At 38.2% G+C, this 19,458-nt stretch overlaps 1 protein-coding gene and 2 pseudogenes across 1 annotated transcript in view; 1 reads left to right on the top strand and 2 right to left on the bottom strand.

Annotated features, from left to right (window-relative positions):
• Positions 1–1,515: 1,515 nt before the first annotated feature.
• Positions 1,516–1,634, bottom strand: LOC120602265 (uncharacterized; annotated as a pseudogene).
• Positions 1,635–3,501: 1,867 nt separating this feature from the next.
• The window catches only part of SP1 (Sp1 transcription factor), a 31,250-nt gene continuing 15,293 nt past the window's right edge, over positions 3,502–19,458 (top strand). The window contains exons 1-3 of the mRNA XM_039862182.1: positions 3,502–3,657; positions 4,644–4,807; positions 5,119–6,631. Coding sequence (XP_039718116.1) covers positions 3,651–3,657; positions 4,644–4,807; positions 5,119–6,631 — 1,684 coding nt within the window. The 5' untranslated portion in view covers positions 3,502–3,650. The remainder of the gene's footprint in view (positions 3,658–4,643; positions 4,808–5,118; positions 6,632–19,458) is intronic.
• LOC120602263 (uncharacterized) lies at positions 12,364–12,482 on the bottom strand (annotated as a pseudogene).

The following is a 19,458-nucleotide window of genomic DNA, read 5'->3' as shown; positions in this document are numbered from 1 at the left end:
ATATTTAGATACCTCTGTTGGAGGTACGTAAACAAAACACAGTGGACAGAGTATTCAATACTTGTGGGAGGTAGGAAAGACTTAATAGAAGTCATTCTTGCCAAAGATGAGAGTAAGAATTTGGTAGCCCAGAAGGAGGACAAGCTGAGTAAACTGTTTCTGTACTTTGGAGACCCAAGAAAGCATGCTTTGAGAGAAAACTTCAACAACGAACAAAGTAAAGAGTAAAAGAGTACAGTGGATACAAATGGAAGATTAGCTCAAATAAGTGCAGGGCAGACCACTAAGAGCTTTGACTGCTGCGCTGGAACGTTACTACTTGGCACATGTGAAGCTTACATATTATACAGCCAAACATAATTCATGTTCTTATGAGTGGTTTTGTAGTGAAACAACTCTCAAATAATCTATACATTGCTTTTTAAACAGTCGTTACGAGTTAAGTGATTTGAGAAGGCTTGAAATAAGTTTATTCATTTTCGTTTTTTGTGTTTAAAGAAAATTTGTTCAGGTTTTGAGATGAATTGGACAAGACGGATCATGTCTATTTGCTCTCAGGGTCCATCAATAAGCAACCATATTTTGAGGACATCGTCACTGGCCAGGTGCTGAATTCTGTTATCCTAGAGGAGCAAAGAGAGAGTATTGAGAAAAGGATGATGGCTCTTGAATTTCTGAGTCTAAATCTAAGCCTTTTTCTCAGTACCTGAGATAAAATCAAACCCTAATTCCCATTTTAGGTGTTGACTTAGAACTATGGAAAAAAAACAAAAATCAAAGTTTGACACAACAGTCATAATTTAACCGAAGTATCAGAGCCTCAACTTTCTCATCTGTAAAAAGAGATGGCAGTTTCTTAAATTGATTGAAAGGATTAAGTTAGACAATATACATGAAATGTTTAGAGGACTGCTCCACAATGTCCCTCCATCTTGCAAGTTTAGGTGTGGTCTTTTGCTGCTGAATGCACTAAACAGCTGTTAGAATCTCAAGAGCTTGGTTTACAAAGATGAGTAATGCAGTTTTTTTCCCTCTGGGAAGTTTCTTTTCTTCTGGAAATTTCTTCACTCTAGTTTCTTCCCTTAGTGTTTCTTAAAACTGGTTTAAGGACTAATCACTTGAAAGGGCTACTGAAAAATACATACTCTCAAGACCCACCTCAGAGAATCAGATTTATTGGGTCTGAGTTGGGGTCTAGGAATCTACCTTTAGAAAAGCAGCCCACATGATTCTAATAGAGACTGACATATTTTGAGAAGTTTTGATCTAGGGAGAGATGCTATTAATTATATTGTAATGTGATGTTTTATGATACAGATATATGAGAGGATGATGTCATTTGAACTATCCTGGAAGTATGCACAGGATTTTTATCAGGAGCTAGAAGGTAACAATAAAAAAGAATTTTTATTATTTTTTAAATTTTTAAAAATTATTTTTAATTGAAGAAATGATTAATCCCCCCTGCGCGCTACCTCCCCTCTCCCCCCAGAAGCATTTGTTTCTTTTTTTTTACGCCTACAGCACCTGTTCTTTCTAGGTGGTCTCCCATCCAAGTACTAACCAGGCCTGACTCTGCTTAGCTTCCGAGATCAGACATGATCAAGCTTTTTCAGGATGGCATGGCCATAGACCCAAAAAGCATTTCTAAAAATTAATAAAGGCTCAGACCCCTCCTGGGAGCTGGCCCTTTTTCCTTTGGGGAGGAAAAAACCCAAGGAGAGAAAGATGGGGGAGGGAAGGGAAAAAAAAGTAAAATAAAAAGAATTTTTTTACTAAGTCCATTTTCATAAATGGTTATACAAAGCATTGCTTTATTCAGTAAAGAATTTATAAAAGACATTTCGTGGGACTATTTTGGGTTGGAATCTGGAACTACGACTCATTAGCTTTGTGACCCTGGGCAAGTTACTTCCCCGCCTTAATTTTTTCACTTATAAAATGTGTAATATCTCTTAATACTAATATCTTCATTATGAGGATGACATAAGGAATGCAAAACATTCCTTAACTGACCTAGGCACCTAACACATTCAAGTCACTTCATCTTCTTCAGGCCCTGCTCAAAGCAGCAGGTCTGTTTGAGTGGAACCCAGACTTTAAAACATTACAACACATCAAGAAGTGGTGAAATTATAGGTAGTGAAATGATAACATGTAACATACAAGCGCTGAGGAGAATGACCTTTTCATGTCATTGACAAGCCACACAGGCTGCCTCTACTAAAACTGGGATAAGAGTCAGGATGAGAGGCCAGAAATTCAGGTGCCTTGGGAAAAACCTCTGTAGTTGCAAAAAACAGGAACTCTATCTTACTATCTTGTTTTATGCTTAGACAGTGTTTACAATTAAGAATTTGAGTGTGGGGCGGAGTAAGTGGCTTATAGGACCTTGACTTCTAGAGGTTCTTCAGTGCACTTTACCCTCAAAGACAAGCTCTGGAGAAGTTAACCTGCTGTAAATTAAGTGGACAGCACCTTGGGGAAATTTAATAAAAAGGTGTTTGCTGGAGTCTCACAGAAGACCTTGGAAATTGGTCAGCTCAGTATTGACCGACGGTGTGAGCACCGTCGTCAAATCTCATCGCGCTTGCACCCCAGGCTTTACACCCACGTTCGAGGCATCTGCCTGCTTGTCCGCCCAGCCCGGGAAGAGTGAGGCTTGAAAGGTACTTTTAAGGGACGTTAAATGAAGACGCAAATGAGCCCTGGTGGCGAGACAAACGGCGCGCCGAGTTTCTTGGCCCTGACACTTGTTGAGCTGGAGGGAACCGCTGAAGTGCAGCACTCAGTCACTGCAAAGACGTCTCCTCAGGAGGGCCAATATGGCGACGGCCTTCTGTTGGCACAACCCTGTTCCCTCCTCAATGACAGGAGGCCCTAGTAACGCCCATTGCCTAAGATGGAGGCGGTGTCTTGCTTCCTCCGCCACCTCATTGGACTGAGTGACTGAGTGTGACGCCAATTCTCCTCTGCTTACCCCAAGTACCCGCCCTCAGAGTTTACTCGGCGTTTAATTGGCTTTTTGTTCCCGTCAATTTGCGTCTCTTTTCAGTGTTAATCCAATCACAACTTTCATGGCTGCCCGCCTGATTTCTGATTGGTTTTGATCAGCTTCATCCTATCCCATTCCTGCCTACTTCTTACTTCTCCTCCCACGAGGACTTTGCTCAGGCACGTCCAGGGTTCTGGTTGGTCGTTGTTCTGTCATTCCAATCAAAGTTCTCCCTATCCCTACCTCTCAGAGAGCCCGCCTGGCGGTTGACTGGTTTCTCTCCAAGCCTATCATTTCTAGCTCCCGCCCATCGTCACTTCCTGCGTTTTTCATTGGTTTTTAAAATCGAGGGGGCGGTCTTTTAGGGAGGACTCCCAGCACGCAACTTTGTCTTACACGCCTTAGAGAGCAAGCGAGCCTTACCATTGGATGACCTGCCTGCCTTTCTTCTACAAGTCCCTCCTTTCTCCCTCCCTCATTGGGCGGGGCAGCAGCGGAGGGGCGGGGCCTATGCTTGTGGCGCGCTGCTCCCTCCTCCTCACCCCCCCTCCCTGTCCGGTCCGGGTTCGCTTGCCTCGTCAGCGTCCGCGTTTTTCCTGGCCCCCCCCAACCCCCCCGGGCAGGACCCCCTTGAGCTCGTCCCTCAGCTGCCACCATGAGCGGTAAGGATGAGTCCACTCCAAGCTTAGGGGTGGTAGGGAAATGAGGGGGCGCGCGCGAGGGCCGACCGGGCGGTCCCCGCTGTGAGGGGGGGCGGGCGGGAGGCGGCGGCGGAGGCCTTGGTCCCGCCCGGGGCGGAGGGAAGGGAGGGAGAAGGGGCAGTGGCGGAGCCTCCGAGGAGGAGGGGGATGGGCCGCCCGCCCCGGGGGAGGGGGCAGAGTGGCCTCGCCCGCCCCCTGCCCGCCCCGGCCACGGGGGGACGGGCCTTACCCCCCACTAGTCGGCCGCCCGCCTGAGGCTCCTCCCGCCGGGGGCTGGAGCCGCGGGGGCGGCCCGAGCAGTGCAGGCCCCGCCCGGGCCAACCGCCTCCCTGGTCCGCCCTCTGATCGCCGCCTGCCCCAGGGCCCTCCCCACCTTCCGTAGATTTCCTCCCTACCGTCCCGCCCTTTCGACAATTCTCACTTGAATCCACTTGGTCCGCCTTGTCCGTCTGAAATCACTTTGACCCTTGAACCTCTTTTAGTCCTTTACTAGTATTCATAACAGCCTCCCACTCACACTATTTTATGCCTCCTTTCCTTCCTCTCTCTTGTTATTTCTACACTTGATGCTTCCATCTCTTGACCCTGACGAAGGGTGCCTGTCTCAATCTATTGCTGTTTCTTGTAGCCTTATCTCGAGGTTATTTTGAAAGTCTTTCAGCATGTCCATTGTCCTTTGCATTTTTTATACAAAAAGCACCTTTTCAATATTTTCTGAGTATAATTTTGTGCAAAGGGGAGTTGAACCCCAAGTTTGGCACCATTGAACCTAGTTTATGTTCTCGTCCCACAACTGTCCCTTCTCCAATCCTTTTTTTTTTTTTTACACTGGCGCCTTTCACCTTCCTGTTAGTCATGTCTGTTTCATTCTAGTCTCTTGTATTCTTCCTCACCTTACCCTTTTCCTTTCTCCAACTTTAAGTTGTTTATTTTTCAATTATTTTTAGACCAAGATCACTCCATGGATGAAATGACAGCCGTGGTGAAGATTGAAAAAGGAGTTGGTGGCAGTAATGGGGGCAATGGTAATGGTAGTGGTGCCTTTTCCCAGGCTCGAAGCAGCAGCACAGGCAGCAGCAGCAGCAGTGGAGGAGGAGGAGGCGGAGGACAGGTAAGTGGTAACCAGGACAGTGGGGGAGGTGTTGAAAAGATGCACATATTCTTAGATGATTTTTCACAGAATAAATTTTAGGAAGAGGCTAACTAGTTTACAGACTAGGAAGTAAGTACAGAGAGAGGCAAGTGACTTGGAGATCCCTAAAGATGAGAATTTCAGCATTATAGGCAGGTCAGCTTTGTGTTTCTGGTCTTTTTTTTTCTCTTAATTTTTCTGTACTGTTTTGCTGTTTATTGTATACTGCCCCCTGGGCTGGCAGCTGGGTGTCACTAAACCACTTTTTCTCTCCCTTATTATTTGGCCAGGAATCCCAGCCATCCCCTTTGGCTCTGCTGGCAGCAACTTGCAGCAGAATTGAATCACCTAATGAAAACAGCAACAACTCCCAGGGCCCAAGCCAGTCAGGGGGCACAGGTGAGCTTGACCTCACAGCCACACAACTTTCACAGGGTGCCAATGGCTGGCAGATCATCTCTTCCTCCTCTGGGGCTACCCCTACCTCAAAGGAACAGAGTGGCAGCAGTACCAATGGCAGCAATGGCAGCGAGCCTTCCAAGAATCGCACTGTCTCTGGTGGGCAGTACGTTGTGGCTGCCACTTCCAACTTACAGAACCAGCAAGTTCTGACAGGACTACCTGGAGTGATGCCTAATATTCAGTATCAAGTAATCCCACAGTTCCAGACTGTTGATGGGCAACAGCTGCAATTTGCTACCACTGGGGCCCAAGTGCAGCAGGATGGTTCTGGTCAAATACAGATCATACCAGGTGCAAACCAACAGATCATCACAAATCGAGGAAGTGGAGGCAACATCATTGCTGCTATGCCAAATCTACTCCAGCAAGCTGTCCCCCTCCAAGGCCTGACTAATAATGTACTCTCAGGACAGACTCAGTATGTGACCAATGTACCAGTGGCCCTGAATGGGAATATCACCTTGCTACCTGTTAACAGCGTTTCTGCGGCTACCTTGACTCCTAGCTCTCAGGCAGTCACGATCAGCAGCTCTGGGTCCCAAGAGAGCAGCTCACAGCCTGTCACCTCAGGGACTGCCATCAGTTCTGCCAGTTTGGTATCATCACAAGCCAGTTCCAGCTCCTTTTTCACCAATGCCAATAGCTATTCAACAACTACTACCACCAGCAACATGGGAATTATGAACTTTACCACCAGTGGATCAGCAGGGACCAGTTCTCAAGGCCAGACACCCCAGAGGGTCAGTGGGCTACAGGGGTCTGATGCTCTGAACATACAGCAGAACCAGACATCTGGAGGCTCACTGCAAGCAAGTCAGCAAAAAGAGGGAGAGCAAAACCAGCAGTCACAGCAACAACAAATTCTTATCCAGCCTCAGCTAGTTCAAGGGGGACAGACCCTCCAGGCCCTTCAGGCAGCACCATTGTCAGGGCAGACCTTTACAACTCAAGCTATCTCCCAGGAAACTCTCCAGAACCTCCAGCTTCAGGCTGTTCCAAACTCTGGTCCCATCATCATCCGGACACCAACGGTGGGGCCCAATGGACAGGTCAGTTGGCAGACTCTTCAGCTGCAAAACCTCCAAGTTCAGAACCCACAGGCCCAGACAATCACCTTGGCCCCAATGCAGGGTGTTTCCCTGGGGCAGACCAGCAGCAGTAATACCACCCTTACACCCATTGCCTCAGCTGCCTCTATCCCTGCTGGCACAGTCACTGTGAATGCTGCTCAACTCTCCTCCATGCCTGGCCTCCAGACCATAAACCTCAGTGCATTGGGCGCTTCAGGAATCCAGGTGCACCAGCTTCCAAGCCTGCCGTTGGCTATAGCAAATGCCCCAGGTAAGGCTTCCAGTTTTCTGAATTTATTTCCATAGCTAACTAGCACCCGCAAGCTGAAACTGTTGGATCTAAAGAGGGGAATAGAGCCTTCTGGGGGTGGGTAATAACTTTCTTGAAGGCTAGTCATTTAGGCAAGTCAATTAGAGAAATAGCAGTGATTCTATTTAAGTAATTTGGAACCGATTTAATGGAAACTTTTATTTTCAGTTAATCTGATGAGAAAGGAGCGCTTCTGGGTAACGTCCCTTGAGTCTCTACTTTCATTGCCTTTAGTGCTACAGAACAAGGTTCTGCAAACTTGTTCTGTAAAGGGCCAGATAGTATATATTTTAGGCCTTGTGGACCACATAGGGTTTCAGTCACACATTCTTTTTTGTTTGTTTTTTTTACAACTCTTTAAAGAGATAAAACAATTTTTAGCTTAAGGGTTTTATTTGGCCTTCAGGGCCCACCCCTGTATAGGATAAGAATTGATTATAAACTTGTCCTATTTGTAGGATAGTTATTAAGTCATCAGATATTTCTCATGAAGAACTGTAACTCCTAAGCAAGGGGAAAAGATTCCAGAAGGATTTTTTTCAACAAAATAATTTCCCTGGTTAATCTTTAGTTAACTAGAATATCCTCCTTTCTGAGCAAACTGGTTAATCAGGGTTTAATTTTTTTAACTCCTATTTAACTTAAAAGTAGAATCCGTTCACTTTCCCTTACATTGACGTATATTGTTAATAGGCTTCCTAGATGATTCTGATACTTCCTAGATAAGAGAGCCACTTCCTAGACTGCTTTGGAAGTAGTGTAGTGTTTGAGAAGCAAGGGGAGAGAAAGGGAGTGGGGCTTGGAATGGAATGGGGAGGTGGAGTTGTTGAGAGGAATTAGGAATAAGGAGAGCATTGAAGGGAGTCTCAGGGAAGGGGTGTGTGTGTGAATGTGTGTTGAATCAGTTGATCACAATATTCAGTCATTTTGAACTATATATTTTGGTTAATTTGAAATTTAAGTCATATCCATTTAAAAAAGTGAAAATTAGTCTATTTAGAATTTATTTTAAATTTCATCATGATGGAGCTAATCTTTAATAACACATGGTAAAGGATACCTATACATTTTTATGTTCTGGCGTGATACATAAAAATTATGATGAGAAGTCATTTAATAACACCGAACTTTTTAGTCCTATTGGAATATATGTGGTCTTATGAATTGTTTACTTTTATTACAGAGTTTTTAATTCCATTTAGACTGGTTATGTAAGTGAGGATAACAAATAGGCAGCTGCCATATTTCTTGCCTTTTGCAGTTTTGGAAAATTGGGGTTGAGAGAGGAGTGTGCTCAAGTTCCCTAACTTTTTAAAATTCTTGTGGTGTGATTAAAATGACTACATTTTGAGCTTTAACAAGACAGTAATTTTTTTGGTGAATTGGCGAATAGAAAGTTAGAACTGGAAGGGACCTAAGACATCATCCAGCACAACTGCTTCATTTTCTAGATGAGGACATCAAGATGCTGAAAGCACTTAAGTGATCAGACTACAGCCAGAGCTCTGGGGCTTGTGGTTGGTTCTCCACATTTCATTTACCTGTTAATTTTAGCTCTGGATGTGAGAAATCCTTAAGATTGTTAAAAATGTGTATCTTTGCTTCTTTGAAGTTTAACGTTCTAGAGCTGGCAAGTGTTTTATAGGCAAAAAAATTATGGGAGTAGAATTGAGAAAAGTTTAATAAAAATAACTTAGCCTGGAAAATTAGACACTTTCTGGGTAATCTACATTAGCATATTTGTTTCTTTTTGCTCTGAGGTTGTATCTAGCAGTTTTGCTTTTCTTCACAGGAAAGCAAAACTTTGGGATTGTTCCTATTAATAATAATTTGGATCCTTGGATTTTCTAAAAGGTTTATAACCTAAGCTCTAGAGAACAGTTATGAGTTACTCTCATTGCTAAATCATGCTCTGGGGAAGTCTGCCACTTAATATGTCATAGGATAGGGCCCCCTAGCTGTTATTGATGATCTCTTGAGTTCAAGAAAATACATGTCTTTCCGTAAGGTAGCCGCAACTTGACATTCACTAATGAGAATGAGGCACTGAAAGGCCATTTTGTGAGAGTTGAGACTGTTTCATTAATAGTGGTTTCTGAAGACAGAAGTTTCCTCCTTTCTGGTTAGTCATACTTGTGCAACATCTTTTTTTCCCTTTTATTGATCTGACTTCTTTCTTAATGAAAGATAATAAAATTATTTCCTGAAGCTTAGTGCTCTTCAGCTATTGCCTGGCTGCTACAAAGCGTCTCATTTTATCCCCTTTTCTGATATGGAATTATTTAACTGGAAAAACTCAATCTCTCGGCAGTATGATATAGTAGAAAGAGCATTAGATGTAAGATCATGCTGTAAGATATAGTTAAGGTAGGTAGGTAGCACTCTACAAAGTGAGACATTCTTATGAAAGACTGCGGCTTCCCTGTTGTTCACTTAGTCTGTTTACGTTTATTATTTTTTAAAATCGTCTTTTAAAAGTCTTCTAAGCTCTCCTCTTGATTTTCACTCTTGTTTACTTCTGTTTGTTGAATACACAGGCAAAGGCATAATCTTAGAAACAAAATAAACCAGCCACCTCTGTATTCTTGTATTTTTCATGGCTCTGCCCCTGGTGGGTTGATAGTGAAGGAGGGACCACCTGGTAAACTAAGTTTAGTTTCTAGAGAGAGATGATCTATGGGCTCTTAGTTTTTGTTCTTAAAGTTAGCAGCAGCTTTTTCTTTTTTTAAATCAGCACCCTTTCCCCTTTATCAGCATTCTTCTCATTTTGTAGCCATACTCTCATAGACCTTAGATTTTTAAAATATTTTTTTCAGTTTAAAGCTTCAGGTTTTTTTTCAGCAACTGCTAAGTCCTGAAAATTCTTACCCAACGTTAAAGGGGGCTGGCTTTGAAAGATTTGAGTTTGGATGACTTTGTGGGAGTTCTGCCTTAATAAAGAGTGCAGGGCAGGGCTTTGGCAGGAGAATAGAACGTAATTCCTTGATGGCTATAATTCACTCAAGAAACAAATTTCAGGCACTAAAAATAAAAATTTCACATCTGTTCAGTTTTATCGGGGTCAGGAAAATGTCTTCTCTTAGAAGTTGAATGTGATACCAGAGTTGGGTTTGCCAACAGTGTCACTAAACTTGGGGTCAGATTGCTAAGACCTAATTTGTTAAAAAGTTGTATTTTGCACTAGTGCATTTAAACATTAGTGATAAAGGTTTAGATGATTTAAATGTGTTTCAAAATTATTCTAGTACAAAAGGTCATACAAGAGAGTTTTCTATTTTAAAATAATATACTTTATTAAATATAAAGTCAAATGTTTCTGCATCATTTGCCTTTGTCAAATATTATACTTGTTTCTTAGGGTGATTTTAATGCTTTTTAAATGATTTTACTTTAAATAGAAAAGGTCTCTTTTAAAATCTGGATGCCTTGATTAATCTAAAGGAACTGAGAGAGTCTTCAGACCATTTTGAAAAATTTTTTTCCAATTACAGTTGACATACAATATTACGTTAGTTTCAGGTTTACAACATAGTTATTAGACATTTATATACCTTATGAAGTGATCACCCAGGTACATCTAGTACCCATCTGACACTCTAAATAGTTATTACAATATTATTGCCATGTTCCTTATGCTGTACTTTACATCCCCATGAATATTTTGTAACTAGCAATTTTTACTTCTTAATTCTTTTCCTTTTTTCACCCCATCCTTCTGACCCCCCTCCCATCTGGCAACCATTAAAATGTTCTCTGTGTCTATGTGTTTGTTTTTGTTTTGTTTGTTCCTTTATTTTGTTCTTTAGATTCTACATATAAGTGTAATCGTATGGCATTTGTCTTTCTCTCAGACCTTTTCAATTGCTCCTATTCATTCCTGTGGCTTTGGTAAATGACGTCATTGTTAAATCACATTACATTGTATAATGGAGCATTTTTAGTTTTTAATTAAATACCAAGAGCACAGGGTGCCTGTGTTTCAGAAAAGTTTAATATCTGTTCTGTTGTCCTATCTCCTTTTCCTTTAATTGTTCCATTCTATAAAGTAGTAGCATGTAAATGTTGCCACTAATGATTTAGTTCTGCTCATTCCTTGCTTCTAATTGTTTTTTTCTCCTTGAAAATATTTTAAAATGTAAGATGAACCTCTATAGAAAGACTTTATATACATAATGCTTTGTAAGTTACTTACTGTATATCTGTAAACAATAGATAATAATTAGTTGAAAATTTTCACTTTGCTGTTTAATTGAAAAGCAAGCACATTGTTTTTACATATTTCTTACAAAAGGTGTGTCACGGTAGTACTATCCCTTTCTCTAACACTCATTGTATAGGCCCTGGTATATAAAATTATTTTAAAATTTATTTTCCCACACTATGCAAGGCTTTAGAAATTGCTGTGCATAGAGGACCTGAAAGAGGTTTCTGTAGGAAGAGTATTTTTCATAGTTGGTTGCAAATATGGACTATGATTTGAATTTGTACTTTTGCTCCAATGTTTTTAAATCCTGAATGGTTTATGGAAACTGGGCGGTATTACTTGTTTGACAAGTTTAGATGTGCCTATCTAATTTACTCTGAATCTTCTTTCTCATTCTGTATCTGTATACAAAATAAACAGTAATTTAACAATTTCAGGGAAGGAGTTAAAATATAAAATATCTAGGTCAAGACCAAAGACTTGACCTTTAAGAGATGAAAGAACTACATTAAAAGTTTACACATCTTTGAAAAAAATTTCTTTAAAAATTTTTAAAAAATGGTTTCCATAGGCAAGCAAATGTTTTTTGCTAAAGTTAAATGCTATTGAGATGGACCTTTTAAAATTATTTAATGTTCTTTATTGAATTAACCATTTTGATGGCTTAAAAGTTACAGCTCTTTACCAATATAAATCAGTTAAACCAGACTGTAATGGCAATTAAATTGAAGGTTGCTAGAGCTGGAAACATTCATCCCCTCCAGTACCCTCATTCTGACATCCTAATGTGTAGAAAGAAGCAATGACTTGCCAAATGTCACTGACAAAATTTACAGTGACAAGGAGCTTTTGACTTCAGATCAATATCCTTTCCTTTCCACTACTTCCTCATTTTTTGCTATGACTTCTCTCAAGTAGAAGAATGGATTTTTTTTTACCCAGTTCAGTTACTAACATTTGTAGTCTAAGACAGGTAACAGGAAAAAAGAAGCAAAAGGCATGGTTAATCAACAACTTCTTTATAACTTCATTATAAATCAGAATTTGTTGTAACCAGATTAATTAATTCGGATTTATTTAATCTATAAATAAATGAAGTATAAATAATCAATAATAATAATAATGAGATCACTAGGAACGGAGGAACAAGATGGCAAAAGAGAAATCAAAACATAATTAGTCTTTGAACATGTGAAGGTCAGCTCTGTCGTATTCAGGGGCGTATGTGTGTGGGGGTGTTAACCTCTTTTTTTTTTACAATTAGGAAGATGTGATTTGTTTTCCTGACTGTTATTTTTTTCCTCATATGCTTGAGACATTTTAGCAAACTTTATTTCCTTATTCCTCTCCATCTGTTGTTTTTCTTTTTATTTTCTTTATTATTTTTTTTAACTTTTTTTTTTTTAAGATGAGGCAACCCTTGATTGACCTCACAGATTGCAAGGACCTTGTCAGCTTACAGTCCTTTATTTTTTATTTTCATTTTTTACGCCTACAGCATTTGGTCTTCTTAGGTGGTCTTCCATCCAAGTACTAACCAGGCCCAACCCTGCTTAGCTTCAGAGATCAGACGGGATTGGGCTTGTTCAAGGTGGCATGGCTGTGGACTATTGTTTTTCATGTTATTCTGGAACTTCCCTTTCAAGGCCTTCCTTCCCCTACCCCCTTTATTTCTGATTTAAAGCCCAATTTTGTCCAGGCCCTACATGGTTAACAGTGGTGGTATATCTGAAAGAACTCTACTTAGAATTCTTTGGCAGTTTCTTTCACTCATGAAAAAAATGTATTTTAATTTTATACAGACCATTTGTCTTAAAGAAGGTGAAAGGTCCATAGCCCTGAAAACTGTATTTGGAAAATTTCCATATTATCAAGAAATTTCTTTGGTTTGGTGTTCCTTTCAAAGAATAGCTGTTGGAATTATCACGTTTTGAATGGCCTCCTTGTTTAACCTTAAATTCTGTTAAAAAATTCAATAATTCTCATGGTTCAATTAACTTACATAGACATTTACTGAACACCAGTATACTTAGTAATATAATTGCCCCTAGCGGGCTTAGGAACTAGATACAAAGTGTAACAGTCAAAATGGGTTCCAATTGTTGGTGCTTCATTCATAGATAAATTTAGCAAAATTAATTGAGCATTTGTTGTGTGACATAGGTGGTAGGCTCTCAAAATTCTTTGGTCCCTGACTTCACGGAGCCCCCCAGTTGCTGTTGTGCTATAGTTACCTACCTTGGTATATTTCAGAGGGGACCAGTTTTCACACAGCTAATCTTGACAGTTGCAACAAAATGTATGAAATAATAGGGCCATAAGTATCTTGAATTTCTTATATATTCTCCTGTTACTGTGTTATTTATTGTCAGGTTATTTATTTATTTTTAATTTAAAATGCTGTCATATCCTTTAATATTTTATTTTATTTTACTTATTTTGACTCAAGGTAGTAAAAGCAAATGCATGGAAAAGAGAGAAGAGAATTGCATAAATGTAATTTACTTAATGTTGTTTTTGTTCGCTGTTAAATCTATAGCACTTATATGTTTTTAGGGAAAAATTGTTTAAAAAGAAATATGAAAAATAAGTTATTTTTTAAATAATTATCTTTAATTGTGTAAAAAACACATAACAAAATTTACCACCTTTACCATTTTTAAGCGTGCAGTTTAGTAGTGTGAAGTATATTTCCATTGTTGTGTAACAGATCTCCAGAACTTTTTCATCTTACAAAACAAATGCTATACCCATTAAACTCATTTCCCCCTCCCTGAGCCTCTTGTAACCTTATCCTACTTTCTGTCTCTGAATTCGAGTACTTTAGGTATTGTCATATAAGTCGAATCAGAGTATTTCTCTTTTTTTGTGACTGACTTATTTAACTTACTATAATGTCTTCAAAGTACATCTGTATTGTAGCATGTGACAGGATTTCCTTTTTAAGGCTGAATAATATTCCATTATATGTGTTTATCACATTTTTTTTACCCATTCATCTGTGCTGAATATTTTGGCTACTTCTGCCCCTTGGTTATCATGAATAGTGCTGCTGTGAATTTGGGTCTGAAAATACCTCTTTGAGATTCTGCTTTCAGTTTTCTTGGATATATACCCAGAAATATGCCAGATCATATGATAATTCTATCTTTAAATTTTTGAGGAAGTATAATGCTTTTATGTAATTTTGCTTTTAGCTTCTATAAACAATTTTTAAAAATATATTTTTATACTATATTTTAGTCAGAACTATATGTTAAGCTTTTCTATGTGAAACGGTTTTCTTATAAGATTATTTCCAAGTTTCCAGACATAGTGGAGCAAGATCATTCATACATCATAGCTGATATCCAGCTGCTTTTATATTATTTAAATCTTAGATATTTGTAAAGTAGATGCTGAAAATAGAGCATCTCGAAACAGGAATTGATGCTTAGAATTGCACAAGAAAAATTGTCACGATATACAGTGTGTTTGAACATGCTTTTAAAGGTACATCATTCTTAGTGACTGTAATCACTTACGTCTTTGTTTTAATTATTTATACAAAAGACCACAGAAAGCAAAAATGAAATGGCTTGTTGCTGGCAAGCATTTCCCTTTTTGGAATTAATTAAATGACCTCCTCCTGAGCCCCACAAAATGACAATTGTTCTGTCACCCCAGACAATGGATATTCTCATCTTAAGCTTATATACATGCTTAGGAAACTACAGCATGGCCAAGCTTTGTGTACTGGTAATTAATTTTTTAGTCAAATGCCTGATCAGAGCTATCTTAATAAAGGCACTAACATATCATCACATTGTATTACTTTTAACTGAAATACGAAGCAAAGTCAGATGCATCTAGACTTAGATTACTAATGGTTCTTGATTGATTCCTGAAACATTCTGACAACTAATTGGCTTAAGTCTTAAAATTTTTATTGCAGTAAACAAAGTGGAGACATTATAAAATATTATCATCATATCACATAATCTAGATGTGCCTTACCATAAAAATTTCAGAAACAGACATCTAAACTTAAGAAATATTCACATGTAATCGGGGTTACATGAAATAGGCATCTTCATTTCCTACACTTCTTTTTTGGTATTGAAAATATTTACTCCATGGACTTTCTTTGCTGGCAAAGAATTTTGATGCTGTTTAAAATTGTTACCAGCCAAGAAAGTCGTACTTTTCCAAAACGCCAAGCATCAAACTTACAGCAAACTTTTCATTTTGTTTAGTTTCCTTAAAGCCTCATTCCTACGGATAGCATTATCCCTAATGATTTCCTTAATTAGAATATTACTGAAGACCTGTCCTCATACAAAGCAGGGTCTCCCAGGACTTCAGTAGAGGATTGTTTGGAGATAACCTGACATTGTGCTCTGCATGCTCTACAAGATTGTACCTAGCGGAAACAAAAATATAAACTTTATACTTGGAAAACACAAGCTTTCTGTGCTGTTAAGAAGTTAAGTTCCTGAGGCTTTTCTAGTTCTGGTTCAAAACCGCCATCAGGCTGCTGAAATGGAGACTAATAATGAAACCTACTACTGCACATGAATGATTCTATTTATAAATGAATCATATTGTGTCATGTTGCCTGTTTTCCTATACCTCCCCCCTTCACATTATCCCATTTCTTTTCCCAAACTCCCATGAGACTTTGGTACTATGAACAATCTCAGGAGTTTGCTAAAGAGTACTGTTTTTCTACCCATTTGTTATGTTGCTGTTATGAGAGGAAATGAAATGACTCTTTGAAAGTACAATATAAAAATCCACAAAATTGTTGGGAAATTGTTTGGGTTGAGTTTTCCTGCTTGGTTAGTACTCTTTTGCATGGGAAGTTACAGATGACTGACTGTAAGTTGGAACTTAAACCCAAAATACTGTTTTTTTTTTTCTTTTTTTATGTACTGTTTTTTTGTTTTGTTTTGTTTTTGCAGATGAATATTTCACATCCTGTGTAATATAGGTTGAATGGTTTAGCTATGAGTATACGCCTTATTTTATCTGATGGGTGAAGTTACTCCAGCTGTGAAACTAGCAGTAATTGATCGAAAATCCTTTGTGAAAGAAAAAAGAAAGCTTGTCTTGAATGAGAGACTTAGTATGAAAAGGAGAGTGACAGCATGGGATTTGTAGACAGAAACTCTGGGGTCCAAATCATAACTTTTCTTCTTACTGGCTGTGACTTGGAAGGTCTTTATCCTCTTTGAGATGAGGTGTCTTTATCTGTAAAAGAGGGTTAGTATTAATATTTACCCCCATGGGGTTATTAGAATTAAATAGGATAGATACCATAGGAAAGTATATAGTAGGTGCTCAACACGTATTAGTGCCTATCTCTCAATAAAAGTTCCATCCTTTGTAGTTGTCTCATCCAGTTAAAAGTAGGATTTTAATCACATAGTTCAAGATTGCTCTTCCAAGGTGTTGAAATGTCCAAGCCTTTACATGCTTTCTCTCCATTATATTCCTTGTCCATCGGTGTAGTCGATAAACCACCACAACTACCAAAGGAAATAAATTCCAAAACAGTATGTTTTGTTCTTTAATAAGCCATTCTGGTAAAAAATGGCAGTTGACAGTAGAATAGGTTTTTAGAATTACCTGTGGATTTTGTTTATTTATTGCTCATTGGCTGGATTATGAACTTGGTGCAGAGCATATACCTATGTTTTCCCTATAGACTGTTCACTAGAAAAGCATTCTCCTTGATGAACCTGTTGTTGACTCCCCATCTAATGATAATTAGGTTACTCCATTTTCTATTTCAATGAATTATTGTTCTGTCCCTATTTTCTTAAGAGTTTTGTTTTCTATAAATTAAAAATATTTTTTCTTTTTACATTTCTAGAGCTTGGTTTTACTAAAGCATTGCTTAACTTCCTTTTCTGCTCTCGGCTAATTCCTCTCACCTATCACCTGCCCCCCAAAAAACTCGACATTTCAAATAATTTAATACATCTAGGCAATTATAAAGAATAATATAGTGGATAGTCTTTTACTCACATCCCAGTTCACTAAACAATACGATTACAAATATTAAAGCTCACAAAATAAGTCTGCTCTTAACACTTTTTAACATTGCTGCTGAACTATGTGGTTTTATTAAGTAATGATTGTTTTGGTTGTATGTTTATACTTGCTTGCTTTAATCTTCTATTGCAAAATGAAAGTAGAATCTTTGGTGATTTTTAGAATTTCTTGACTTCCGTTCATCCACAGAACAGGGATGATTATACCTGCTCAATTCTTTGTGGTGGTGTAGATTCAGAGGTTCAAATATATACAAACTATTTAAGACATTGGTTTAACTACCCTTTGTACACTTTTAGGTATGTCAGTTTTTAGATCTTAAATTTCTGTAGGGCAGGAACCACCTCTTGTTTTTCTTTATACAGAGTATGTTTGGTACCATAAACATATGGGTACAAAATATATGATCTGAAGGGGGTCAAATATATGGTGATGGAAGGAGATTTGACTTTGGGTGGTGAACACACAGTGATGCAATTTACAGATGATGTATTACTGAATTGTGTGCTTGAAACCTATATAATTTTATTAACCAATGTCACCTCAATAAATTTAATTAAAAAAAAGGAAAAAGGAAAATAAGATAATGTGTAAATGCCTATTTACATGATCACTTCAGGGATCCTAGGATGGTGTGGATCTGAAGAGTTACTTCTTTAATATTAATTCAGATTTTTATGCATAATGTAACTATTATGATTACAAATAGGTAAAATATGTTTGTGCATATGAATAGTAATTGAATTTAATTTGTTGGGATTCTAGGATTTTGAATATTCCCCCCCTCCCATTTTGGTTTCCATTACTGTTAATAGTACTATAAATGTTTTTTTAGAATCTTATTCACAGAACATGATAGACAGATACTATTATTCATTTTTCTTCAGGCCTGACTAGAGAATTAATTTGGTCTTAATAGTGGGAGCAATTTCTTCAATACTTGAGTTTTAGTTACTTATCTTTCTTGTTTACATCTCTACTTTGCTTCAGCATTGTTTCATGCTTTTATCATCACACAACTCACTGCTATATTTTATCCAGAAAATTTTCTGAAAACATAAAATTTAATCCATGCTGTTTCTCCTTTCAAGATAACACCGTGCTTTCAGAATGGTTATTTCTGTATTATTAATCAAACCCAAGCAGTTTTTAATGGGAATTATATATAATTTGAAGGTTCCAATATGATTATCCTTTTTCAATGGTAAATCTCATGGTTAAAAACAAAATATTAGATGGCCGTAAATTTTATTTTTTGTTTCTTTTATAGTATTCTTTTATTGCTGCTATTTTAGAGAGATTGATGAACGAATTTGATGTTATAACTCTCCTACATAAATTCAAAATGACATATTGTAGTAAGGGCGCATGTATAGTTGAGAAAATAAACATTTAAAGTGATTTGTTAACCCTCCTTTTATTTTCCTAAAATACGGTAATTTATCGAGTATCTCCTGTGTGCCAGAAAATGCTAAGTATGCTTCATATTAATTTATTAACTTAGTCCAATATAATTACATATTTTTTGCTGATGAGAAAGGTAAGGCTCAGAGAAGTAATACAGCTAGTAAGTGGTAAAACCAGGATTCAAACCAAGAAGTTGTTCAGCTGTACCGTTAGAGTTCATTACAGTGTAATGGCCCTTACTAATTTTAATCATCAGGGGCTCTGTAGTAATTTAAAATGTCAGTTTATGGGTACGAATAGTCCAAAAGTCAGTCAGAAGAACCTGATTTAAAACTCAATGAGGGTGATTAATTGTGTTCTTCTCTTCAGTAATTAGGGAAATTACTGGAGACATGAAATAAGTCCATAAGTTAATTTTATCATTCTATTTATTTCATCACTTTCCTGCTCTTACTAAACCAAACGACTGTATTCTCTTAAACTTTAGGCCCCTTCCTCACGGCTTACCCTGGTGTATATTATATATTTAAATAAATTTTAAATTATACCAGTCTGAATAATAATAGATAATTATAGCTAGTTTGGGAGAGATTGTTAAAGTCAGTCCCTTTCCCCAGAAAATTGCCACTACGGTGCATGGGGGGAAAAGATAAGACAATTCTAATTTATTTCTCTGTCTCGAAAAACAGTTTTCACTATTGAATGATGTTGGCAGAGGTGGAAAGTAGGTACAAGTCTTAGAATTCAGAAGAATTTCAGTATGTCACTAGTGATCAAATTTTAAAATTTTTAGTTTTCTTAGACAAAAAATAGGGAATCTGTACTTTTGGGTCCGTGATGGATAACAGAAAACTATAGAGTGTTTAGTAAGGCAGCATTATCAAAGCTGGAAAAAAATCTTGTTTCGATGGAGAGACGTCTGAATTATACCTATGCAAATGGCCTCGCATTTAAAATTTGTGTCTCCCCCCACGATTTTTTCTTAAATCTCTTGTCTAGGAGGGTCGACTTTAAAAACACCTAAACACCCATTTATCACTTAATTACAGTGACACCTACTGGCGAGAGCCTTTGCCATCCATTATTGTGCTCATTGCCCTGCACTTAGGAAAAACTACCTATTTTCTCAGATGTGAAG

Source organism: Pteropus medius, unplaced genomic scaffold (assembly GCF_902729225.1).
Source record: "Pteropus medius unplaced genomic scaffold, Ma_sr-lr_union100, whole genome shotgun sequence".
NCBI classification, from domain to species: Eukaryota; Metazoa; Chordata; class Mammalia; order Chiroptera; family Pteropodidae; genus Pteropus; species Pteropus medius.
This window is presented reverse-complemented; position numbering and strand designations above follow the sequence as displayed.